General features: G+C 50.7%; 1 protein-coding gene across 3 annotated transcripts in view; it reads left to right on the plus strand.

Moving 5' to 3' along the window:
• Positions 1 to 26759, plus strand: part of ASIC1 (acid sensing ion channel subunit 1) — a 117220-nt gene that overhangs the window by 81428 nt on the left and 9033 nt on the right. For 2 of the 3 annotated variants that reach the window (XM_043506402.1, XM_038379250.2), the window contains exons 4-7: positions 20299 to 20449; positions 22785 to 22912; positions 24309 to 24459; positions 26312 to 26368. In XM_043506402.1, the coding sequence (XP_043362337.1) occupies positions 20299 to 20449; positions 22785 to 22912; positions 24309 to 24459; positions 26312 to 26368 (487 nt within the window). Of the gene's footprint in view, positions 1 to 9636; positions 10270 to 20298; positions 20450 to 22784; positions 22913 to 24308; positions 24460 to 26311; positions 26369 to 26759 lie in introns of those variants that run through there. The other variant, XM_043506400.1, reaches the window with a different exon arrangement.

The following is a 26759-nucleotide window of genomic DNA, read 5'->3' on the forward strand; positions in this document are numbered from 1 at the left end:
GCTCCCTTCCATCCTGGGGACTCCAGGCCCCCAGGTTCCTCCCACCCACCCAGGGGACTCCAGGCCCCTTCCATCTGCCACCCTCCCTGGGGACTCTTGGTCCCAGGCTTCTCCCATCCACCCTGGGGACTCTAAGAAAGCCCCCAGGCTTCTCACACACACACACCCCTCCCCCCTCAGGACTCACCCAAGACTCTGAGAAGTCTGTTGATAAAGGCAGGGATTCAGCCTTTTCAAGCTGAAGTTGAGATACAAAAGCCTTCTCTGGTTCCCACACTTTGCTGCTTCTCTCCTGTCCCATCAGCTCCTGGCGCCAATCAGAACCAGCATCCATTCCTAAGGCAGCAGCTGCCCTTGTGTGGAACTGCCCTGCTTCTTTCCTGGCCCCAAATGACCAGCAGGGGGATGGCTCAGTGATTCCCATTATATACTTCCTTCATCCCCTCCCGCAGGGTACTGGCTCAGTGATCTGCACCTTGGAATGGAAGTGGCTCCAGAAGTGCAGACACAGGCACTTGGCTGGTGGAGGCACTGGCTGGTGCAGCACCCAAGGTCTGCACTGGTTCTATTTCCATGTCTATTTTTAACACTTCCCACATGCCCCCCCCACTTACAAAAAAAATGCCTTACCTGAAAAAGGGTAAAAATAACCCCTGATAAGGGAAGAGCTGGAAGGAGTTCAGAGATCCAGCCTTCTGCAGCTTAAATTAGGAACTCAGTCGCACATGCAGCCCAAGGCTCATGGAACACAGACTGGGGTTTGCAGCAACACCCTCCCCTGCAGGCCATGCGACTCTTGCTATACAGGCCCTAGGAAATATCTGCTGCACCACATTGTACAGCACATGTGCACGTGCCCAGAACACACAGGCAGAAATAATGCAGCACAGCACATAGTAGATAATGGTATTGTCAGAGAACTGGTCTGGAGCGTGTGATTCAAGACAAGGATTCATGGGTCCTTAGATCTGGGCTGCGGCCCAGTGTGTGGATGTGGGCGGCAGCCTGGCATCATTTAGTTCCTAGCAGACACATAGCTGAAAGAATGGTTAGTTCAAGACAGAGCCCCTCACTGAGGGCCCAATCCTGCGTGGCAGCCAGAGCCTTCCTTTGCCTTCTGCATGGAAGTCGAGGGTACTCAGTATCCCACAGAGCCAGGCCTCATAAAGTATGTAGAAGCCCTCTACACCAACATTCCACACAAAGATGGACTACAAGCTGTCAGGAACAGTATCCTCGATAATGTCACGGCAAACCTGGTGGCTGAACTTTGTGACTTTGTCCTCACCCATAACTATTTCACATTTGGGGACAATGTATACCTTCAAAGCAGCGGCACTGCTATGGGTACCGGCATGGCCCCACAGTATGCCAACATTTTTATGGCTGACTTAGAACAATGCTTCCTCAGCTCTCGTCCCCTAATGCCCCTACTCTACTTGCGCTACATTGATGACATCCTCATCATCTGGACCCATGGAAAAGAAGTCCTTGAGGAATTCCACCATGATTTCAACAATTTCCATCCCACCATCAACCTCAGCCTGGACCAGTCCACACAAGAGATCCACTTCCTGGACAATACGGTGCTAATAAGCAATGATCACATAAACACCACCCTATACCGGAAAGCTACTGACTGCTATTCCTACCTACATGCCTCCAGCTTTCATCCAGACCACACCACACGATCCATTGTCTACATTCAAGCTCTACGATACAACGGCATTTGCTCCAACCCCTCAGATAGAGACAAACACCTACAAGATCTCTATCAAGCATTCTTACAACTACAATACCCACCTGCTGAAGTGAAGAAACAGATTGACAGAGCCAGAAGAGTACCCAGAAGTCACCTACTACAGGACAGGCCCAACAAAGAAAATAACAGAAAGCCACTAGCCATCACCTTCAGCCCCAACTAAAACCTCTCCAACGCATCATCAAGGATCTACAACCTAACCTGAAGGACGACCCATCACTCTCACAGATCTTGGGAGACAGGCCAGTCCTTGCTTACAGACAGCCCCCTAACCTGAAGCAAATACTCACCAGCAACCACCCACCACACAACAGAAGCACTAACCCAGGAACCTATCCTTGCAACAAAGCCCATTGCCAACTCTGTCCACATATCTATTGAGGGGACACCATCATAGGGCCTAATCACATCAGCCACACTATCAAAATCTCGTTCACCTGCACACCTACCCATGTGATATATGCCATCATGTGCCAGCAATGCCCCTCTGCCATGTACATTGGTCAAACTGGACAGTCTCTACGTAAAAGAATAAATGGACACAAATCAGACATCAAGAATTATAACATTCAAAAAACCAGTGGGAGAACACTTCAATCTCTGTGGTCACTCGATTACAGACCTGAGAGTGGCTATCCTTCAACAAAAAAACTTCAAAAACAGACTCCAACGAGAGACTGCTGAATTGGAATTAATTTGCAAACTGGATACAATTAACTTAGGCTTGAATAGAGACTGGGAGTGGATGGGTCATTACACAAAGTAAAACTATTTCCCCATGTTTATTTCCCCCCTTCTACCCCGCACTGTTCCTCAGATGTTCTTGTCAACTGCTGGAAATGGCCCACCTTGATTATCACCACAAAAGGTCCCGTTCCCCCCTGCGCCCCCCCCGCTCTCCTGCTGATAATAGCTCACCTTAAGTGATCACTCTGGTTACAGTGTGTATGGTAACACCCATTGTTTCATGTTCTCTGTGTATATATATAAATCTCCCCACTGTATTTTCCACTGAATGCATCCGATGAAGTGAGCTGTAGCTCACAAAAGCTTATGCTCAAATAAATTTGTTAGTCTCTAATGTGCCCCTAGCCCTCCTGTTCTTTTTACACTTCAGTAAAATGCATAGCTGGCCCATGTCAGCTGATGTGGGCTGCGGGGCTCTACTATTGCCATGTGGACGTTCTGGCTTGGGTCCCAGAGCCTGGGCTCCAGCCCAGTCCGAATGCCTATATTACACCTTTGTAGCCTCATGAGCCCGAGTCAGCTGGCGCAGGCCAGCCAGGGGCGTTTGAACTCAGTATAGATACATCCAATGAGGGGCTGCAATGGACATGCTCTGGATCTAGCTTCGTCAGGATTCATCCAAGAGACAGACGCCTTGAAGTGTCATCTCCCAGCTGACAAGTTTTGCCAAGTTTAATGCAGGAGCTGCCATTGCTCCTACCCCACCTGGGATGGGGACACTAATTAGGCAAGGGGGCACAGGTCCTGCCCTGCCTGGCTCGTTAGTGCTAAGAACTTTTTAATTGCTGGAACCTGCCTTCAGAATATTTCTGCCATAAAGCCTGGCTAAGGTTTCAAGGGTCACCTTAGTGCTGCAGGCACTTGCCTTCCTGCTGGGCTTAGGTGTCAGCACTCCTCTTGTCTGGGGTGACCTGAGCCGAAGTGCTAAGTGAGCAAAGGGAGGGCAAGGGGATGGAGAAGGGTCAAAGAATAAAGCAAGGAGTATGGGGGGAGGGCCATGAAACCTGCCTCTGGCCCCAGCTGCAGCAAGGCCTGGGCTGAGAGCCGCTTTTAGTAGATAGTGGAAGCTATATGCAGAGTCTGGGGGACATGGCTCTCTGGGGCAAAGCAATCAGTGAAGTCACCCTAGGGGGGAGCTGGGCCTGTTGGGTCTAGCAGAAGAAGGTCACTCACCCTTGTGCAGTGCCAAATGGAATCAGTGGCATATGCCAGAGGAGCATTTGGCACATTGGGCTGGGATCGTGCCCAGTTCTTGAAAGGCATAGGACTGGGGACTGCGTGGGCCAGGTTCCCTGCAGGACCAGGTGAACCTCTTCTCTCTCTCCTGCTCCCTCCCCCCTCCCACTCAGTGTGCACAAGGGGTGTGTGGGCAGTAAATCCAGAGCTGCCCAAGGAAGCAGTAAATCTCTGTGAGTTGTTTAAGCTGCGTAGAAAGTCTGGTTAATGGCTCCCACTGATGATGGAGTGCTTTCATTACAGCTTTGGCTCTTCCAGTCCTCTTAAGGGAGTCCTTCTTTCAATTATTTACAAGAAAAGGCATTAAATCCCTACCCCTGCCCTGTTTGCAGGTGTTGGATTGTTCCATCCTCTGCAGCACCTCTCTTCCAACAAGCCTTTAAGGTTCTGTCCTGCTATGGCATCAGTGTCTCAGTGTGATAATCCCAGTGCTTTGGGCAAGGCCTGGCTGCTAGATAAAGAACATGTTCCACCCTGAGAGGACACCTATCTTTGGCATGGTAAAGCCCTTATCTCTGGTAGGTACTGAGCCCCAATTACTGTGGTGTCCAAGTGCTGCACAGCCTGTAACAGATTTATTCTCATGCTCCCTGGGGAGGCAGGGCATGGCTATGGTACAGCTAGGGGAGCGGGGCACAGAGAGTCTATGGCAGAGCTAAAAGAAAAGGAGTACTTGTGGCACCTTAGAGACTAACAAATTTATTAGAGCATAAGCTTTCGTGAGCTACAGCTCACTTCATCGGATGCATTTGGTGGAAAAAACAGAGGAGAGATTTATATACACACACACAGAGAACATGAAACAATGGGTTTATCATACACACTGTAAGGAGAGTGATCACTTAAGATAAGCCATCACCCACAGCAGGGGGGGGAAAGGAGGAAAACCTTCCATGGTGACAAGCAAGGTAGGCTAATTTCAGCAGTTAACAAGAATATCAGAGGAACAGTGGGAGGTGGGGTGGGGGGGAGAAATACCATGGGGAAATAGTTTTACTTTGTGTAATGACTCATCCATTCCCAGTCTCTATTCAAGCCTAAGTTAATTGTATCCAGTTTGCAAATTAATTCCAATTCAGCAGTCTCTCGTTGGAGTCTGTTTTTGAAGCTTTTTTGTTGAAGTATAGCCACTCTTAGGTCTGTGATCGAGTGACCAGAGAGATTGAAGTGTTCTCCAACTGGTTTTTGAATGTTATAATTCTTGACGTCTGATTTGTGTCCATTCATTCTTTTACGTAGAGACTGTCCAGTTTGGCCAATGTACATGGCAGAGGGGCATTGCTGGCACATGATGGCATATATCACATTGGTAGATGCGCAGGTGAACGAGCCTCTGATAGTGTGACTGATGTGATTAGGCCCTATGATGGTATCCCCTGAATAGATATGTGGACAGAGTTGGCAACGGGCTTTGTTGCAAGGATAGGTTCCTGGGTTAGTGGTTCTGTTGTGTGGTGTGTGGTTGCTGGTGAGTATTTGCTTCAGATTGGGGGGCTGTCTGTAAGCAAGGACTGGTCTATCTCCCAAGATCTGAGAGAGCGATGGCTCGTCCTTCAGGATAGGTTGTAGATCCTTGATGATGCGTTGGAGAGGTTTTAGTTGGGGGCTGAAGGTGATGGCTAGTGGCGTTCTGTTGTTTTCTTTGTTGGGCCTGTCCTGTAGTAGGTGACTTCTGGGTACTCTTCTGGCTCTGTCAATCTGTTTCTTCACTTCAGCAGGTGGGTATTGTAGTTGTAGGAATGCATGATAGAGATCTTGTAGGTGTTTGTCTCTGTCTGAGGGGTTGGAGCAAATGCGGTTATATCGTAGCGCTTGGCTGTAGACAATGGATCGAGTGGTATGATCTGGATGAAAGCTAGAGGCATGTAGGTAGGAATAGCGGTCAGTAGGTTTCCGATATAGGGTGGTGTTTATGTGACCATCGCTTATTAGCACCGTAGTGTCCAGGAAGTGGATCTCTTGTGTGGACTGGTCCAGGCTGAGGTTGATGATGGGATGGAAATTGTTGAAATCATGGTGGAATTCCTCAAGAGCTTCTTTTCCATGGGTCCAGATGATGAAGATGTCATCAATGTAGCGCAAGTAGAGTAGGGGCATTAGGGGACGAGAGCTGAGGAAGCGTTGTTCTAAGTCAGCCATAAGCCCACCTGCTGAAGTGAAGAAACAGATTGACAGAGCCAGAAGAGTACCCAGAAGTCACCTACTACAGGACAGGCCCAACAAAGAAAACAACAGAACGCCACTAGCCATCACCTTCAGCCCCCAACTAAAACCTCTCCAACGCATCATCAAGGATCTACAACCTAACCTGAAGGACGACCCATCGCTCTCTCAGATCTTGGGAGATAGACCAGTCTTTGCTTACAGACAGCCCCCCAATCTGAAGCAAATACTCACCAGCAACCACACACCACACAACAGAACCACTAACCCAGGAACCTATCCTTGCAACAAAGCCCGTTGCCAACTCTGTCCACATATCTATTCAGGGGATACCATCATAGGGCCTAATCACATCAGTCACACTATCAGAGGCTCGTTCACCTGCGCATCTACCAATGTGATATATGCCATCATGTGCCAGCAATGCCCCTCTGCCATGTACATTGGCCAAACTGGACAGTCTCTACGTAAAGAATGAATGGACACAAATCAGACGTCAAGAATTATAACATTCAAAAACCAGTTGGAGAACACTTCAATCTCTCTGGTCACTCGATCACAGACCTAAGAGTGGCTATACTTCAACAAAAAAGCTTCAAAAACAGACTCCAACGAGAGACTGCTGAATTGGAATTAATTTGCAAACTGGATACAATTAACTTAGGCTTGAATAGAGACTGGGAATGGATGAGTCATTACACAAAGTAAAACTATTTCCCCATGGTATTTCTCCCCCCCACCCCACCCCCCACTGTTCCTCTGATATTCTTGTTAACTGCTGAAATTAGCCTACTTTGCTTGTCACCATGGAAGGTTTTCCTCCTTTCCCCCCCCTGCTGTGGGTGATGGCTTATCTTAAGTGATCACTCTCCTTACAGTGTGTATGATAAACCCATTGTTTCATGTTCTCTGTGTGTGTGTATATAAATCTCTCCTCTGTTTTTTCCACCAAATGCATCCGATGAAGTGAGCTGTAGCTCACGAAAGCTTATGCTCTAATAAATTTGTTAGTCTCTAAGGTGCCACAAGTACTCCTTTTCTTTTTGCGAATACAGACTAACACGGCTGCTACTCTGAAATATGGCAGAGCTAGGAATTGAACTTGGGTTTTCTGAGTTCTAGGCCAGGGCTGTGACCACTGAGCCATCCTTTCTCCCCCCAATATGTGCCCCCCACCCCACCCCACCCCCCCAGGTCACAATCCCAGGCTGGTAAGGAAAGGGAATGAGTTGCTAGTACCTCCTTTCCCATCTCTGCCCTTTGGCCTTGGCAGCTATGCTTTGAGAGGAGGAATCCTGTCCTTAGGAGTGGGGCAAACTGAAACCTGGCTCAGAGCTATGCAGAGAAAATGCAGTCATGGTGGAATTAATTGCAAGAGTTTCCCATTTGGTTCTTTTCTTCCCCCTCATTGAGGCAGGTTGTCAAGTGTATACTGGATGTCTCAGGAGATTGATGTAGCAAGAAAGAGAAGGGGTGGGACTTCAAAGCCAGAGGTCTCCCCAGGCTGCATTCTGAAGACCATGCCCAGCCATTCTGGATCCCCTCTATCTCCCCCCTGCTAACCCCCCTCTAGCACTGCCAGTGCCTGGTTAGGTCATCCCCAGGTAGGGCCTCCCCATGAGCAGTGGCTGCTGAACTGGCTCCAGCAATGGTGCAACCTGCTCAGGGTAAACTGGGGACAAGGGGGAATCTTTTCCACATGCATCACTGGGAATAATGGGGAATCCCCATACCCACCACTGAGAACAGGGGAGATGCCGAATGCCGTGCTCTCTTGAGAATCTGGCCCTAGGCTAGTCCATGGCAGAGCTGAGCTAGAGCCCAGCTCCCCCAACTCCCGCCTTAATGTTCTAAGTGTCACAGTTGGGGAAAGTGAGGCACAGAAGGAGACCTCTCTTTTCATAGACAGTGCTTGAGGGTGCAGCCCCCACACTCCCCTTGGCTGGATCCTTCTTTGTAGATGAGCCCTCTCTTTGGCCGAGCTCAGAGAATGGCAGCACTGAGCAGATGCGTGTTCAGGTTATACCAGACCCAAGGCTTTCATCGCCATACTCCCCCTTGCCATGGGGCGGGAGTAGAAAGCAGGACTGGGTTTCTGAGTACAGGCCTCCCAGTGGGTGTGCTGAGTGGGTGTGCTGAGAATTTGACCCTCTTACCCGGAAGCTAAGGAGGGGAGGCAGCTCATGAGCAGTGAAGCCAGAGGGATGAGCTGTGTCCACTTCATGCTGAGTTAGCATCACCCAAACGGCCAGTTTCCCGGCCTGTTCTCTCAGGCCTGCAAGTGCTGCCTGTTTAGACATTTCCCATCCCTCTTGGGTTAGGCAGCAGCGACTGCGGTGCAAGAAATGGGCTGGAAATTACTCTGTGGCCACATCAGACTCCTCTTCTAATGGTCTGAGTGCAGGGAAGGCAAACCACAGACAAGGCTCTGCATGGGGGGAGGCACTGCCATGAGGTAAGCTGCAGATCAGAATAAAAGGAGCTTCTTTCTAAGCTGGGCTATTGCAGCTTCCCTGGTGCTGGCTCTCCAGGTCCTGCTGCCACCCCCTTACAGCACAAGCACCTCAGTCCCTGCACTTTCTTGCCCATTCATTTTAGGATCCACTTTAAAATTGCCCTCCAAGACTCATGCCAGCTGCCCCCTTGGCTCACCTAGCATCACCTTCTTCCTGCTTTTGGGTGGGAGGTGCCCCATACCCTGAGACTGTAACAGATTTGGGAAGCCCCTATGTACAGGAAGATCCAGGGCATGGCTGAGATGCTTTGTGTCCTGCAAGGGCAGCAGAAATCCAGCTTCCCAGCGCAAGGCACCAACTTGATTGGTTTATGGCCAGAGGATTCTCTGTGGTATGAATCCCACACACTGTGGTTTGGGCTCGGTGGGTCCCGTATTCTCTCTGGCTCTGGACATTTTTTGATAAACAGTTGTGAGGTGTTAGAACAGGCTGAGACATGATGGGTTCGGAAAACAACCTGACACTGGGAAGATGTGGCCTGGGTGCATCGGACTCTCAGGGATTGCCAGGCTGGACTGTGTCCCTCCCCCCGGCCCTCATCACCTCTTCCACCGGCTCCGAGGACAGGGAATGCTGATCAATTATTCAGCAGGCCCGGTCTCTGCTGGCCAGGCTGATTGCAGCACTGGGCTGTAGGACTCCGTGCTCACACACCCGCGTGCGATCGTACAGAGCTGGCAGCTACACAGGAGTGCTGCAACTCGGCTCAGAGCTCAGGGGATCGGGAGCTCCCAACTTGTTAGCAAATTGAGCAGCGAAGCTTTTGGAGCCAGCAACACTTTTCTTCTTTGCCCTGCCAGCCACAATCCGGACCAGTTTCCTCTCGAGGCTGGGTGGGAGCCCTGCAGAACTCCCGCTCACTCATCTTTCTCCCATGCCCTTCTCTCTCGCTCCTCTGACAATACCTCATTTGTCCCTTTCTCTCCTCCAGTCTCTTCTCTCTTCCCTTTTTCTCTCTGTGTCTTCACTTTTCCCTTTGCCACCCCCTGTCTCCATCTGGTCACTCTTAATTTCCTCTCTCTCCCCCCCCTCCTCTGCTTTTTCACTCAACTTTCCTTTCCCTCTGTCCTCCCTATCTCTCTCTCTCCTGCTCTCATATCTTTCTTCCTTTGACCCTCAAGAGGGTCAGACCAAAGCCCTTGAGGACCCCCTGGCCAGCAACAGAACAAGGAGGGGTGGGGAGGGACAAGACTCCCCCCCGCCCCCCACGGGATGCCCATCCAGATATTCTGCACCATCTCCTTCTCCTCCAGCGAAGAGAGGCGTGGAGACAACGGGACTATGGGGAGAGGAGACGACAGCGTGGACGAGATCCTTTATGGTCAAGAGGAGGATGAAGAGGAGGAGGAGAGGACAGCCACTGACATTGTGGCTTTTGCCAGCAGCTGCACGCTGCACGGAGCCAGCCACATCTTCATGGAGGGTGGCTTCAGGGTGCGGCAGATGCTCTGGGCACTGGCCTTCCTGCTCTCCCTCTCCATGTTCCTCTACCAAGTGGCTGACCGCATCATCTACTATCTGGAGTACCACCATGTCACGCAGCTGGATGAACAGAATAGCCCCAAGATGACCTTTCCAGCCATCACCTTCTGCAATATCAACCTCCTGCGGATTTCGCGGCTCAGCCCGGAGGACTGGCTCTACATTGCGCCCCTGTTGAAGCCCCTGGTGGCGTATGAGAGCACGATGGAGCTGGGCTTCCCCCTGGCCCAGCTCATCCCCGAGGCCTTTGAGCAGCCCCTGAACATGTATAACTTCTACAACCGCACCTGCCACCAGCTGGAGGACATGCTGCTGAGCTGCAGCTACCAAGGGGCTGAGTGTGGGCCAGAGGACTTCTCTGTGGTGAGTAAGCCCCGCTCCAGCCAGGAGCTTTTGGCCCCTTCAGTAATGTGGGGAAGGACAAACCCAGCAGGGAGCCAAAGGGCAGCTTGGTCCCACAGCTGGTCTCTGTCCTTGGGCCTGTCCTGGCTAGCCTGTTTGTCTCTCAGCTGTGCCAGTATGGCAGGGTCCACATGTTGATAAACAGCACTGGGCACCTGTTACCATGGGCATAGACCATGCCATTCTGGGGCAACCCAGTGCCATTGGGCTTCGGCAGGAACCTTGCCACCTGGGGAACCTGAGGATCTGGCTGAGTGGTGTTTGCAGACTGGTGATTGGGACTCACTATGTTTATGGGGCTCAAATATCCCAAGACTTGCTCTTTGCTTAATTTCCACCATTAAGGAGCTCAAGCACCACGAGGAGACCTGGTCCTCAGTGCAGTTGTGGCCCCATAAATGGTTCCCTGCGGCATAGAGGACTGTTACAGCAGTTTTGCTCTTTCCCCTACCTTTACTGGAGCCCATGTGCCTTTGCTGTAGCTCCCTCATTGGGGACTGAGGCCTCATTCCCCCTCCACCACTACCAGTTCCATCAGGTCTGGTGTGGAGGAGGGACTGTCTGCCCCAGAGTGTGGGGTCTGCTAAGACAGATGTACTAGCTACTAAGATGAGCATCTAGTTCTAAACTCTGGCAGCCAAGGGCCCTGGCTCAGGTTGGCCCTTCATATGTCTCATGCCACTCCCTTGGTGCTGTGACTCGTGCCAGCTGGGCCCACAGGCTCCTCACGTGGCAGGCAAACTGCTTGCTGTAATTAAAATGCTCCATGTGTAACAGGCAGAAATCATGACCTGAACTAACAGTAAATGGGTTAGAGATGTGGGGGAGGGATGCAGGAGAAGTGAAGGCAGGGAGCGATTGTCAGCTGCCTGCCTGGAGCGAGTTCAATGACTGAAATGTTATTTCTCTTTATCAGCAGCCTGGTGTCAGCTGGCAGGGAGGCAGCCCTGTGGAATGCCCCAGTATTGATGCCCCAGTGGTGGCTGGCAGGGAGCGCTAGGTCCAGGGCTCCATAGGAGCATGGCTGTTGATGTCCCAGGGGTGGCTGGCAGGGAGCATCTTGTAGGGGGCCCTGTAGAAGTGGGGAGCTTATGGCTTGAAAATCACAACACTTATGGTTTCCAAAGGCAGAAGTTCAGAAGGACCGACTGGTATCAGAAGATACCCAGAGCCTTTCCTCAGGGATTCCTGGGCCCCATCCCACCAGGCTGGCAGGGACTGGAAGCCACCCCCTGCCCATCTCTCTGTGGAGGGAGTGCCTACAGGGCTATCTCCTGTCATCTCTCTATAGGAGTGCCATGGAAAAACATCTCCCTCCTCCCACCTTTCTATAGGCCGTCCATGGGTGATACGTCTCAGCCCCTCAGGCTCCCACTGGAGTCAGGCTTCCTCCCATGGCTGCAGCACAGGGGCTGGGCTCCTTCAGCGTGTTCTTGTGCCAGTGCAGGTACAATCAGCAGTAACAGGCTAGGCTGTGTCCAAACACAATCAGTGGGGTGGATGAGAGGCACTTGCTCAGTCGGGGACAGATGGATATTTCAGCATATGGAAGCTCTGTCTTTACAGCAGCTTCAGGGTCTCATGGGCATCCAGCTCTGGGGTGCGCTAAGATGGCCCCACCCACAGAGGGACTGGGAAACTGGGACTCAGTCCTGGAGAAAATCAGAGTGTGTGTGAATGTCTCTGCACCCCACTGCCCTCTGCTGGCTGGAATCAGAGCAGCTCAGCTGTGTGTCATCGTCCCTATATTAATAACAGTGCACAGTGAGTCCCCTTTAGCTCAGGTGCCCAGGTCTGTGCTTTTAAAGAAGAAGGTCCTGAGATTCTATCCCTGCAAACAACCACAATCAACTTCTTGGGCGGGCTGTGGGATGCAGCCAAGGCTCCATGTACTGAGCGATTCCTGGGTCCGAAATCCTACCACAGACCCCTGGCTTCTCTGGGAAAGACAGGAGATTCAGAATTGTAGGGACATAAATGTCACACTCAGTGCAGCAGTCCCTACCTTCCCACACCCCAGGCAGCACACCCCGACCCTGCCCTGAACAGCAGGCTCCGCACAGTCCCTTGAGGATTTATGTCTGTTAATTTCACCCTTCTCCCCATGCACTGACTGTATGTAACTGCATCACAGATGTTGTTGGGGTGGGGAGGCCAGAGGTCTTGGGATCCAAGGAGGGGGCAGTTGGGGGGTTTGGCATAGGGAGACAGGGGTGGGGTAGTTTGGAATTGTGGGATTACCACATTCGCTAAATATTGCTAGTAAATCTACCAGCAATTAAATTAACCATGCTGCCATTTCAGCAGACATCTTTAAGTTTCAGAGTTAACCCACCTATTGCGCTGAATGGGATCGCTCACGCCTCTCAGTGCTGCTGTTCTCTTTGCAGGCTCTGGCAGGTGTCGCTGCATTGATTCCTTTCTAACCAGAAAGGCTAGAAACATTTTTGTTGTTGCTGTTTTTAAACAGTGAAATCTTTGCCTCTGAAAGCCAGGCAAATTCTGGGCGCGGTGGGTGTTGTGGGGACAGTGAGCAGAGACATGGGGTCTCAGCACCCAGAGCCATTGCCACTGAGGCAAGCTGCTTGACTTTGGTTTGAATTTACTCATGCATGGAGGTTTCTATTTTGTTCCCAGGACCCTACATGTCTCTGTCCTGGCTCTGAACCTGCTCCTTGTCATCTGGAATAATTTTTTAAATACCTTTGCCTCCCTGTTCACCTCTCACAAACTGCTTCCCATTTAGCCACGCTGCATGTGCCCGAACGCTCCCCTTCCATGGGCCAAGCAGATATTTGAGATGGCTGGTCGATAGCTCAGCCTCCTGGGCAAGGTCGGACGTGGCTGGGAGAGGCAGACACTGATATGCTCGCTAGGAATTCAGGCAGAGACAAAGAGGACAAGGGAGGGGTAGTTTTGAGGGCAGCTTTGCCCAGCAATCCTCGGTGGATGAACCTAAGAGTTACACAGCCTGGAAGTTGGAGGGAGAGGGGGCACTCTGCACTGACACATTTTAGGGGGCATCTGTGTCTTGATGCAAGTTATGGTGCGAGTTCACTAGATGGCGCTAGAACATCCTGTGTGTTCCATCTGTGTTAGTGTGATCCTATGAAGCATGGTCCTTGTGGCCCCTTTTGGAGCAGGGGTACCAGGAAAGCAGGGCCTTGGGACTGGTGTTATCCCAGGGAATACAGGGGGAGTTTGGCTGCGAGTGTCAGTTGGGGATATGGTATGTGCTGAGAGTGCTGGAGAGTCTGGCATCTGGGAGCAGGGGTTAGAGCAGAGGTGCTGGATTGAGGTGGGGGTGTTGGAGCATCTGGGAGCAGGTATTAGAGCAGAGGTGCTGGATTGAGGTGAGGGTGTTGGAGGAGCAAGGGTTAGAGCAGAGGTGCTGGATTGAAGTGGGGGAGTTGGAGCATCTGGGAACAGGGATTAGAGCAGGGGCGCTGGATTGAGGTGAGGGTGTTGGAGGAGCAGGGACTGGAGCAAGGGTGATGGATTGAAGTGTGGATTTGGAACCAGGGATTAGAGCTTTCCTGGCTCCAACTATGTGCTGAGCAGAGGTCTCAGCAGAGTTGCCCTCAGCAATACCCAGATCCTTTTTAGAGCCCTGGGTTTCCTGAGGAGTTCAAATCTCCCCGCCAGTGTGTGTTACTTTGCATTTGTGCGACTTGCATCTGAGACTGAAGGCTAAGCTTCCTATGATGATCCCTCCTTCATGAGGCACCCTGGAGCCAGCAAGCTGGAAGTTGCTGCCCCAGGAGGCTGCAGGCAGGATCCCTCCTTCCTCCCTGGAGTTTCTGGCTGCATGCTGGGCTCCCAGAGAGCCTTGCCTGGCCACTGCATTTGTAGAAATCCTGCATACAACTCCCAGACTATGGGAACAAGTCCTGGTGAAATGGAGCTTCACAGGGAATGGGGTTGGTTCTGTTGTATGCACAGAACCGTCCTTTACCTACCAATTGGGCTCTCAGCATCTCTCTGGATCTTTGGACTGCAGAAACTGCATGTACCCTCTGTGATCACCAGGTGGTAGCACTGTCCCAAAAGACAGCCCCACCACCGCCAAGCCAGGAGATATGAAGAGCTCTTGGGGCTGTTCACAGAGGCTGGGAAGGAATCTGAGAGCAGAGATGGGTCAGCAGAGCTCTGGCAAGGCAGCGATGGACTAAGCCATTTCTATCTTCTCAAGGACATGGTCACCATGGCAAGCGCAGCATTTGTCCTTCATTGTCTGGACTACTACGAGCTGGACCCCCGTCTGTGACATCCGTGCATCAAACCCCCTTCCCTATGAGCCTCTGCGAGCCAGCTGAAACCTCACTTCATGAACAGGATAGACCTGATGCTGAGGCATAGCGCTGACAACCATGGCACCAGGAGGCTGGAGGTGAGGGCCACTCAAGCTACGGGAAAGTTGGGCATCTCCTGGAGATTGTTGTGGGGCAGAGGGCAGGGAGCCCTGTCTCCGGGCCTCTTGCACTTACCGTGCACTGATCCCTGTCGCTGCTTGGCTTTGTTTAGGGCACAGATGCAGCCCTGGAGTAAGTGAGCAGCAAGTCTGCTCTGCTCAGGGCGGGGTTTTGTTCGGTCTTGTCTCCACCCCCTCCTCCCCCCATCTATTTCTGTATCACTATCATACAGAGTTATTGTGCATGTGTGCTTCTCTCTTTCTCTCTCTCTGATACATCATCTTTCCTCCCCCACACACACACTCACTCAGGTCAGAGGCAAGAAACCGTGCCAGTCCCTCCTTCCCTCTCTGCCTTCCCAGGTGGATGTAGGGAACCTAGGAGAGGTGCAGTCACTTGCTATGATGCATCTCTGCTGCCTGTGGCACCCCGAGCCTGGGAGCCAGCATGGTGGAAGCTGCTGCCCAAGGAGGCTGCAGGCAGGATCCCAAGTATCTGCATCTCCCAGAGAAAGGGAGACAGGGGCTTGCTCTGGAGTAGCCCGTGTGGCATGACAGCAGGGTTATCTGGAGACACAGCTGCCACCAGACCCCATGCTCCAGGGGCTCCTTCTGCATTTTGCCTGGGAGGAAAGCAGTGAACCATCTGTAGAGAGCAAGTGCAGCAGGAACACAGAAAAAAGGATGCTGGAAAGGCAAAGACAGGCATAGGAGAGGAAAGGAGGGGAGATCCTGCTTCAGGTTTGGATTTTCCCAACCCAAAACATTTCCTCTTGTTCCTCTCTGCCTTCCTGCCTCTTTCGCATTCTCTCTTTTCCTTGAGGGGCTCCCAGGGGGTATGGGAGCCAGGCTGGGGTGGACATAGCATGCATCCAGCTGTCAGGGACTGAGGCTCCCTGCAGGACTTTCCCACCATCTTCCAGGACCAGACCAAGTTCCATCATGGGCTGTGGTACATTTTGTCATGCCTGCACTGGGGGCTGGCTTTCCTGGCCTCACTGGCCCTGCTGCTTACCTAGTCATCTAACTGCATCCGCTACCTGCTCTCGTTGCCCATGAACACCAGGAAGTTCAGGAATATGAGCGAAGAACAAAGGAAAGCCTCACAGCTTCAGAACAACTCATGCAGCACGTGTTAGTCTGTATTCGCAAAAAGCCACAAGTACTCCTTTTCTTCATGCAGCACGGGATCCAGCACTGAAAGGGCAGGTTGGTATAGTGGTCCAGCATTGATGGCAGGGAGTGGGGAACAGTAGTTAGAGCATGAGGTAATGGGAGCCCAGACCCCTGGTTCTATCCCCACTGCTTGGAGGGGTTTGGGGTCTAATAGGTAGAGTATAGGGGTCTGGGGTCCAGTTCTGGATGGGGCTATGGGTTAGGAGCCGTGATTCTATTCCTGGCTCTGCTTCCTTTTCTGTGTAACTTTAGAGATGTCCCCTCCCTTCCCTGAGCCTGTTTCCCCTCTGAGCAATGGGGAGAGGTGTGCCCTGCTCTGTGCAGGAAGGGAGGGTGGTGAGGCTCCTAAATGTTTGCAAACCACTTTTCATTCCTTCCATAAAAGCCACTGGAGAAAGAGCCTCAATCTCATTCCCTCTGTTTCTCCTTATATCCATTACCTGTCCACACCTCTAATGGGGCCATTAGCCAAGTGTCTGCAAAGGAAACATTAACAAGCCAAATGTAACTGAGAGCTGGCTGGGGCATGTCACCTCTGGACAGGGGTCCTGCCTGCAGTGCCTGGGTTTGAGCAGGTTTCAATGGATTTGTTATTTCGTCTGTTCCATGCTTGTTCCAGGGCTGTTGCTGCAGTTATATATTGCTTAGAGTCTAATGCAGCTGGATCCCTGGGGCATTTCCCATCCTTGAATTCTATGACTGGCAGAGCTGAGCCCCCGTCCCACATCCCACCCTGAGACATGGAGGACCTTCCCTATGGGGTTGGGAGGAGGGCAAATGGACATGGGCTGCATAGCAAGATAGAGACTGGCAGAGAGGGGTTAGTGGGGGAGGGCAATATCAGGGAGGGCTTCTGTGACACATGGCTAGAAAGAGTTAAACATCCTGCAAAATAAAACCCCTCAAAAGACATGTGGAGGGATAATGTTTGTGTTTGTTTGTATTTACATATGTATGAGTAGGGTGGACAGTGTAATCAACAGTCCCTGTCTATGCTGTATTCTGATAATTCAGAGATCAAAGAACATCCTAGCACTTAAATGAACTGTAAACATGGGATATCTCTGTATTCATCTCTCTTTGAAATGTATAGCAAATAATCTGTGAATGGTGGAAGAACAAGCAGATTGTTTTATGTTAATTCTATAGCTAAGTACCCGTGATGGACCTCCTTCAAAGTCATCATAATTACTTTTTGTTCCCGGAGAAACTCCCAACTTGTCAAAGAGGACATGAAATTGTATAAAAGATCCTTGGGTCCTGATTCTGTCATCTCAGATCTGCTTGAGGCGTCATTCAGGGGAAGCTTAGGCCATAAGGACTGAGATCTCAGTCCTAAACTGGAACACCCTGCAATGACATTGGACTATATATGATATATATATATGAACTATTTCTGAAAGAACTCTTTGCAACTACAAAGCTCACCATCTCTGCTATAGAAAAGGAGTACTTGTGGCACCTTAGAGACTAACAAATTTATTTGAGCATAAGCTAACGTGAGCTACAGCTCACTTCATCGGATGCATGAACTAAATTTGTTAGTCTCTAAGGTGCCACAAGTACTCCTTTTTTTTTTTTGCGAATACAGACTAACACGGCTGCTACTCTGAAACCTGTCATCTCTGCTATGAATCTGAATCTTAAGAACTGAACGCATGTCTGTGTGTATATTGATCTTTTAACCATACTCTCTTTTTTTTAATAAATTTTAGTTTAGTTAATAAGAATTGGCTGTAGCATGTATTTGGGTAAGATCTGGACTATTCAATAACCTGGGAGGTAATGTGTCCAATCCTTTGGGATTGGTAGAACCTTTTCTTTTATATGATGAAATAAGATTTCCAGGAATCTTTATCATATTTGACTTAGGTACCTGGATGGAAGCCTGAGTCTGGATCACTTTAAGGGAACTATGTTGTTTGGACTTTTGAGTAACCAATAAGGTAATAAAGAAGCTGACTTGGTAAATCTAAGTATTGGAATATCAACCAGCTTTATGGGGATTGTCTGCCCCTATTCTTTGCAGTTCATCCTAATTATGTGATCATAGCTGGCCCTTACTGAGACACCCCATGGAAGAGCCCCATCACTTGGCACGTTGGAAATAAAGGCTGGAGAAAGCCCTAGAAGCACCTGTCCTGCACCACTGTGGGGTCTCACAGGTCTTGTCCATGCCTCATTAACTCCCTTCCTTGGAAGCCCCTTAGCTTTGAATTGATCTCAACACATTGCCATTCCTCTTGCTCCCCATCTCTGTTTTGATGGGACCTCTGCTGCCCTTTCTGGAAGCTCCTGGTGACTTTAACTGAAGAATGGTACTGGCTTCGTCTCTGCTTCCTTGCTTCCTGGGGACAGAGCTGGTGGAGGAGGAAAGCCCTGAGTTCCAGGAGTGAAAGAAAAGGAGTACTTGTGGCACCTTAGAGACTAACAAATTTATTAGAGCATAAGCTTTCGTGAGCTACAGCTCACTTCATCGGATGCATCCGATGAAGTGAGCTGTAGCTCACGAAAGCTTATGCTCTAATAAATTTGTTAGTCTCTAAGGTGCCACAAGTACTCCTTTTCTTTTTGAGAATACAGACTAACACGGCTGCTACTCTGAAAGGAGTGAAAGAGTCCCACCTGGGACGTGACATGAAGGGAGATGGGGAGTGCCCAGCTGCTGAGGAAGAGATGAATGCAATCGTGGTGGGAGGAGGAGAGGAGCCCTGGGGCGATAAATAGGGGTTATGGCAAATGCATACTGAGGAAGGAGCAGAGGGGCACAGGAGCCCCCCATGGGGGCAGGGTCCCCAGGGAATGCCCTGGACAGTGATGTGAGCCCAGATGCTGTTTGGGGTGGGAGCTGTCTGTGATGCTGAAGTGACTGGGACAAAAGCTGACCCATAAAGGCCTGATACTGAGAGGCTCTGAATTCCCACTGAAGTTAACAGGGCTCAGGGGCCGAGCGAGACAATTCAGCCTGGAGAGCACCCTGCGTCACTGCTTCCAGGATTTTGAGTGTAGAGACCTCGACCTGCTTAGTCCCATGGTCAAACACACTGGAAAATTCATGCCAAAATTTGGAAATTTATTTATCAGGGTTCACAAGAGAAAAGGTATCAGAATAAGATACAAGTATTTTGGAATCACAATTGAGTGGTTATGCAGAACAAACATAATCAGAACCTATCCAGTCCCTTTCTCAGAGAGAGAGATTGGTTAGAATCTCTTTATTTTGTCGGACAATCCTTGGTGGGAAAGAAAGGGCTAGGTCTGCTGTCCAGTTCTGAGTTATGGACTTTCCCTGCTTTGAAAAAACAAACAGACACAGGGAAAGGGTGCCAGCAGGAACCAAAGTCTCACAGCCCAGGTGGTGGTGGAGAGTTAGCCAGAGCTGGTGGAGGTGGCGCTGCCATCTGGTCAGGATGGCAAAGGTCAAAGAATGTCACAGTCAATGCTGAGGTCCTAGGAGATGGTGAAGATGGTAGCCATGATGTTAAAGGTCCCTCTTGCAGTCCACCCATCTTGCAGCCAGCCAGACAGCTTGATAGTCCCCACAAAGGTTTTTTAAGGACCCCCCAAAAGGGAATAATGAGTGGAATAGCCCATCCTCTCATTACTGTGATCACCAGTTAAGCCTAATTTCTGACACACCAATTTTGGTCCCACACATCTCTTGTTTAGCACGTGTTTTTAACACAATCCTGGGGCAATCTCAGTTGACCTTTTGGTTTGCACTAGTCCAGTTTGTTGTCTCCTTTTGCACCTTTTCCCATTAATGTTGGATATCAGCGATGGGACCAGTTTATAACTTTCCCACAGTTGAGCTCACAATTGGGGTAGGATTATCAAATCCCAGTTATTACAACAGACCCTGAATGGTGCCCCTGCAGTGGGGGTGGGGGAGTCCCTAATCAGTGACCCCATAATATGGGGTGAGTATCCAGGAGGCGTACCTGATTGGTGATCCTGCAATGGGGGGTATGTGAGGGGTAGGTTGGTGACTCTGTGATGGGGGGGGGGGAATATCCCCAACTGGTGACCCTGCAATGAGGGATGAGTATGTATGGGGGTGGGGCAGTGTTCCCAGTTGGTGACCTTGTGATGGGAGGTGAGTATCCATGGGGGTGGGGCAGTGTCCTTGGTTGGTGACCTTGTAATGGGAGGTGAGGATGCCTGGTGGGTGGTGTCCTCAGTTGGTAACCTTACAATGGGAAGTGAGCAAGCAGGAGGTGGGGGTGTTGAGCTCCAATCAGTGACACCCTATCTTTGTCACTCCCTGATGCACTGACTGGCTGGGCACAAGTCAATGTGTTTGGTCCCTATAGAGCTAACTTAGCACCCAGCCTGGTGGTAGGGTCTGTATCAGCCCGCCAGCTCTGTGTCTAACTGTGCCCTCCCATCTCTGTCCCCCTCAGGTCTTCACACGCTACGGCAAGTGCTACACATTCAACTCCGGACAGGATGGGAAGCCCCGGCGCATCACCATGAAGGGCGGCACCGGAAATGGCCTGGAGATCATGCTGGACATTCAGCAAGACGAGTACCTGCCTGTCTGGGGGGATTCTGGTAACAGGACCAGTATCCTTGGCCTCCAGCAGCAGCAGCACTAGCTGGAGCAGCTGTGTCTGCAAATCCCTCCCTGCCCCATGTGGAGATGGGCACCTCTGCTTCCACACCCAGAGCACTTTGCCCTAGTTCGATGGTGGGCCATCTCCACTCCCTTGATACCTACCCATTCAACCTCCTGCCTCTCGGCCAGACCTCACTCTGCTCACGCCTCCCCTTCTCTGTCTCCTGCACAAGCTGTATTTCCATGGCAGCTCTTCATGGCTTGTTGTTCACAGTGCGTGGGGGGCCTGGCCTGGTTTGGGGGGGGCCCAGCTTGGCACAGCAGTGTCCATCTGAAACCTCTGAGCACCACCAGCAATAATAACACCTGGGGAGGAGGGTCAGACAAGCCTGGAAAAGGGACAGGCGCAGTCACTTGCTTGCAGCCGGTTCCCATGAGGCAGCCATAGCCCCATAAAGGCCTATGCATTGTCTCCCTGGAGCTGGGCCCTTGCCATGCCTGTCTCCAGCAGCCCCAACCCCCATGACCCTACCCCTAGGCTCCCATCTTCTCAGGTCCTCCTATTTTTCTTTTTGTCAATCTATTTTTCTCCTCCTTTTTTCTTACCTCAATTATTTGCTATGGCAACTGCCTGCCAGTTTAAATTAAGTAGCACTTGTCTATAAATAGTTCCACCCACTTCCCTGCTGCTCTCCCAGGGCCATGGAGCGGGAGGGTGGTGGGGAAGAAGAGAATGGGAACAGAGGGGCTGGGAGGGAGGGAAAGCAGACGGAAGGAAGGAAGGAATGCATGTGGGTGGGAGGGTGGCACATGCAATAAACTTAAGGAGCCCCTGTCCCTACCTCCACCGAGCCTGAAACAACATTTCACTGTATGGTGCAGTGAGCAGGGGGGGAAGGGAGGGGCCTATAGAGCAGGGTTGGGGCTGTGGACTATGGGAGGGGTTATACAGTGGAGGGGGAAGGGGCACAGAATTCTTCCCCAGGACAGACGCTGGAGAGATTGTCATGTAGGTGATAGACACACACAAACACACACACACACACTGCAAAGCTGGGTGGAGGAGAGAGTATGTCTGAGAACAGCCCCAGATCATTCACACCTTCACACCTTCTCAGTATCCTTCCAGAACAGTTACACAGGCAGCTGGGCAGGAGGCACTTGCCCTGACAGAAACCCACCTCTGCCATCTGTGTTAGACTAGGTGTCAGAACTCCTGGGTTGTGTTCCCAGATCTGAGAGGCAGAGTGTTCTAGAGCCTATAGCAGAAGACTGGGAGTCAGGCCTCCTGGGTTCTGTTCTCACCTCTATCATCTTGATTGAGTCACTCCCCCTCTCTATGGTGTTTCCCCATCTATAAAATGGAATGAATAATACCCACTTCACAGGGTGGTCTGAGTCTCTGTTCATTAATGAAAAGAAGAGGAGTACTTGTGGCACCTTAGAGACTAACAAATTTATTTGAGCGTAAGCTTTCATGAGCTACAGCTCACTTCATCGGATGCATCCGATGCAGTGAGCTGTAGCTCATGAAAGCTTATGCTCAAATAATGCATCCGATGAAGTGAGCTGTAGCTCATGAAAGCTTATGCTCAAATAAATTTGTTAGTCTCTAAGGTGCCAAAAGTACTCCTTTTCTTTTTGCAGATACAGACTAACACGGCTGCTACTCTGAAATCTGTTCATTAATGTTTCCAAGGCAGTTTGAGGTCCCTGTGTGAAAGGCACCAAGAATGGCCCAGTTCTACTCTCACGCTGGTGTAAATCAGGAATAACCCCACTGAAGCCACTGGAGCTAGCTCAGGGTATATCCAGTATTAAAAGGGGAATCCTGACTTTGTTCACACGTGCAGGGGTATAAGAGAGGGCCTGGCTCTGGGCCTGGCTCACCCTGACCTGGGCATAGTGGCACCAATCTCACCCGTGCAAAGCGACTGTGAGATGTGATCAAATGAGATCTCTCCCTCACTCACGCCACTGCATGTGTCACATGCCTGCATTGCACAGATGTAGATGGCAACCAGGTGCGAGCTGTGCGGAGTTGGCCCCTCATCCTTGGAACTTCTGGTGCCCTCTGAGACTGTCCCATGGCTCTGTACTTGTCCAGGCCTGAAAGGGCTCTTCACACTGGCAGGGAAAGGGTTAATTCCACACCAAGCTCCATTACAGACAGGACAACTTCTCTGAAGCTAGGTTAACAGATGCCCTGGAGGAGAGCAGAATAGGTGTATCCTGTGGATATGAAATGGGCTCCAGAGAGTTCTCACCCCAGGATGCCTGGGTTCCCCAACCCTCTCAGATACTCAGCTCCCACTTTTCTCTTTGTTGCAGATGAGCTCTCGTTTGAAGCTGGGATCAAAGTGCAGATTCACAGCCAGGATGAACCTCCTTTAATTGACCAGCTGGGCTTTGGGGTGGCACCTGGATTCCAGACCTTTGTGTCCTGCCAGGAGCAGCGGGTGAGAGACAGGGAGAGCACTGGGCTGGGCACTCTATGCTGGCAGCCCCTGAGCTGCCTCTTTCTGACACAGACAGAGAAGAAATACTAAGTGGGAAGAATGGGTGGATGCAGCATTCCAGGAGCCTGGAGGGTTAAGGTGGGGATCTGATAGAGGTCTATAAAATCCTGAATGGTGTGGAGAAAGTGAATAAGGAAGTGTTATTTACCCTTTCACATAACACGTGAACCAGGGGTTACCCAATGAAATTAATAGGCAGCAGGTTTACAACAAAGAAAAGGAAGTATTTCTTCACACAACACAATGTCAGCCTGTGGAACTCACTGCCATGGGATGTTGTGAAGGTCAAAACTATAACTGGGTTCAAAAAAGAATTAGATAAGTTCCTGGAGGATAGGTCCATCAAAGACAATTATCCAGGATGGTCAGGGACGCAACCCCATACTTTGTGTCCCTAAGCCTCTGACTGCCAGATGCTGGGACTGAATGACAGGGGATGGATCACCGGATTAATGCCTTGTTCCCTCTAAAGCTTCTGGCATTGGCCACTGTCAGAAGACACGATTCTGGGCCAGATGGACCATAGGTCTGACCCAGTATGGCCGTTCGTATGTCACTGCACTTCTTGACAATTATAACAAACAATCATGAGCCAAATCAGGTGGGAGGAAGAATTTAATCAGAAAAGCATGAAGGATCATTGGGAATTGTTTAACGGCACTTCCACTAGATGCCCCAAAAGCCACCATCCCACACTCAAGGAAGAAGGCTGTATTGTTAAAAAAAAACCTGGTTTAGAGGGGAAGCAAAGCCAGCTATGAAAAAATTAAAAATAATATATAACAAAGGGGAAGTTGATATTAATATAAATCAGATGCTAGAAATTGTAGAAAATTGATACGGAAAGCAAAGGGACACAAGGAGAAAATGGTGGCCAGCAGAGTTAAGAAAAATAAGGAGTTTTTTAAATATATTAGGAACAAAAAGAATCCTAACAATGGTATTGGTCCGTTATTAGATGGAAATGGTAGAATTATCAATAATAATGCAGAAAAGGCAGAAGCGTTCAATTAATGTTTCTGTTCTGTATTTGGGGAAAAACATGAAATAATCATATCAGATGATAACATTCTTTCCATTCCACTGATATCTCAGGAGGATGTTAATAGCAGCTACTAAAATTAGACATTTTTAAATCAGTAGAATGGGGAAAGTGAGCCTGACCCAGGGGCTTGTGGGGCCTAGTTAATCGATACTCTGAGATTCTCAGCTTGCTCCTGTGGTGTCCTGATCGGTGCCTGGTCCACCTTGGTGCTCAACAAGAGCCTTCTGGGAGCATTCCCTGGGGAGAGATGGGGTCGGGCTCCTGTTCTCATTCTTCCCTGCTCTGCCCCAGCTGATCTACCTTCCCCCACCCTGGGGTAACTGCCAGTCCATAACCAGAGACTCTGAGTTCTACGACACTTACAGCATCGCGGCCTGTCGCATTGACTGTGAGACCCGCTACCTGGTGGAGAACTGCAACTGCCGCATGGTGCACATGCGAGGTGAGCCCAAATGGGGACAGGGACAGGCCCAAACCAGCCCCGGGTAAGACACTACATGTGCAGCTCAGAGTATCTCCCTGCCACCCCAGATCAGAAACCCATCTAGCCCAGTATCCCCACAGTGCCTCCCTGCCACCCCAGATCAAACCAATGGACCCACCTAGCCTAGCATCCCCCACACTGTCTCCCTGTCCCAGATCTGACCAATGGGCCACTTAGCCCGGTAACCCTCCACTTCATTGTTGCCATGGTTCAGCCCAATGGTTCATTTCAACAGGTATCCCTCTGCCCACACACTGCTAGTAGATCTAGTCCATTATCTTGCTTCTTGTACCAGAGCCGACCAGTGCCCCATCTAGTCCAGTGCCCCCTCCCTCTCACCTTGCTCCAGGATTCCTGCCTCAACAGGACATTGCTCTGTCTTGTTCCATGTCCTGCTTTGGGGCAAACAGTACCTGAAGGTGAACAGCACCTCACAGTGCATGAGCTGAGACCCACCGCTCTCAGAGCACAGCCTTTGCAGTTAATGCAGCTCTGGCCTGAGTCTGCTGCAGTCCTCTCCCCTAAATCCCAGCTATTCTGGCACTTCCAGCACAGCTCTGTGGCTCCAGGCTGGATTCCAATTTAATCCCACAAATTCCTCTCAATTCTCAGCCTATCAAGAAACATATCCAGACAGTGCGGGAACCAGAATACCATGGGAGATGGGCTTGCTCAGGCAGACACATGGGCTCTGGCAGTGGAGTTGGGAGTTAAACTTACTCTGGGATGTGCAAGCAGGTAATGCTGTGTCCCCAGAGAGCCCCTGAAGGTACCTCCCCACTGGGTTTGGAGGTCTCCATGGAGGGTGCTGGCTCTGGAGCATGCTGCCCACAGACCCCTCACTAAGCCCATCTCTGAAGATCAGACCAGACAGTGCTGATCAGCATTTAAATGGCAGCTACTGCAGTACCAAGATTGGGGTAGGCCCAGTATTTGTCTAAGATCCAAGGCTGGCTTGGAGGAAATAAATAAGGCAGCATACATCCCGAGTCAGGCACGTGCTGCTGCAGGCAGGTGGGGAGACCAGGCAGCAGTCTCCTCGGGGGCTGCGGATTGAACCTTCTACTCTGTTCCCCCTAGCTGGGAACCACTTCCCCTCTCGTGGAACCAGCCCTTTATTCCAAGGGCTTTAGCACTCGTCTTACACTGATGGGACTAGTCACTTGCAAACAGGCCATAGCAAGTAAGGTGTGTTCCACAGATCCTTGGAAATTAACATACGGAATCACAGACCCTACATTATTCTGGCTGATTGCTTAACCTGGGGTGAAGATTCTGTACACAGTCAAGATGAGATGTTAAAGTCAAGACTGTCTGTATGCTCAGGATCCTGATGGTACAGGGAGGGTTTTGAGATTGCTGGGAGGTCTCCTGGTCCACGGGGGCAGGGGATGGGTGCAGGCTAGGAAACAACACACAGATTCAAGGAGCAGCAAAATAAATATGCAGGCTGCCACACAGGATAAGATTGCTTGTCTAGCTGTTCCTATACCCCTCTCCTCCACACCCATGCTGGACCAGACCAATGGCTCATTTAGCTCACTATCCTCCTTCCACAAACACCCCCACCCATATCAAATCAGATCAATGGCCTGTGTAGTTCAGTATCTCCCCCTCCTTGGCTGGATCAGATGAATGGCCCGTGTAGTCCAGTATCTCCCTCTCCTTGGCTGGATCAGACCAATGGCCCATGTAGTCTGGTGTCATCTACCCACTCCCCCACACACATCCACTGGATCAACGTCTTCACCTTAAATCCAGCCCCAGCACAGAGGTTCAACTGAAACTTTGCTCTTCTGTCTCCCTGCAGGTGATGCCCCCTATTGCACCCCTGAGCAGTATAAGGAGTGCGCAGACCCAGCCTTAGGTGAGACTGCCTTGCCCCCTCTCCGTTTTGAAGGTTTGGCCACTGGCCCAAAGCAGAGCATTTGACCCGCTCCATTCCAGGAGGACAGGGTTCTTGCTATGCCACGCATATCAAGGGGCAAGGAGAGCACCCAGCAGCAGAGGGGTGTGTGAAGAAAGGTCCCCATCCCTATCATAACTCATACCTCATTCCAGTTTCTAAGGGGGAGGCCAGCAACCCCATGCAGGTCCCTTAGATATCAGGAAGGGGTGTAGCACGAAGGGACTCTATCCATCTCTGAATCAGGCTTTCAGTCCATCTAGGCGTGCATTTCCTTCTGCCTCCTGGGGTCTAGCACCACACCTGCTACTACAGAAGCTCAGAATCATGGTCCTGTCAGGCTCTCTATGCA

Source organism: Dermochelys coriacea, chromosome 20 (genome assembly GCF_009764565.3).
Source record: "Dermochelys coriacea isolate rDerCor1 chromosome 20, rDerCor1.pri.v4, whole genome shotgun sequence".
Lineage (NCBI taxonomy): Eukaryota > Metazoa > Chordata > Testudines > Dermochelyidae > Dermochelys > Dermochelys coriacea.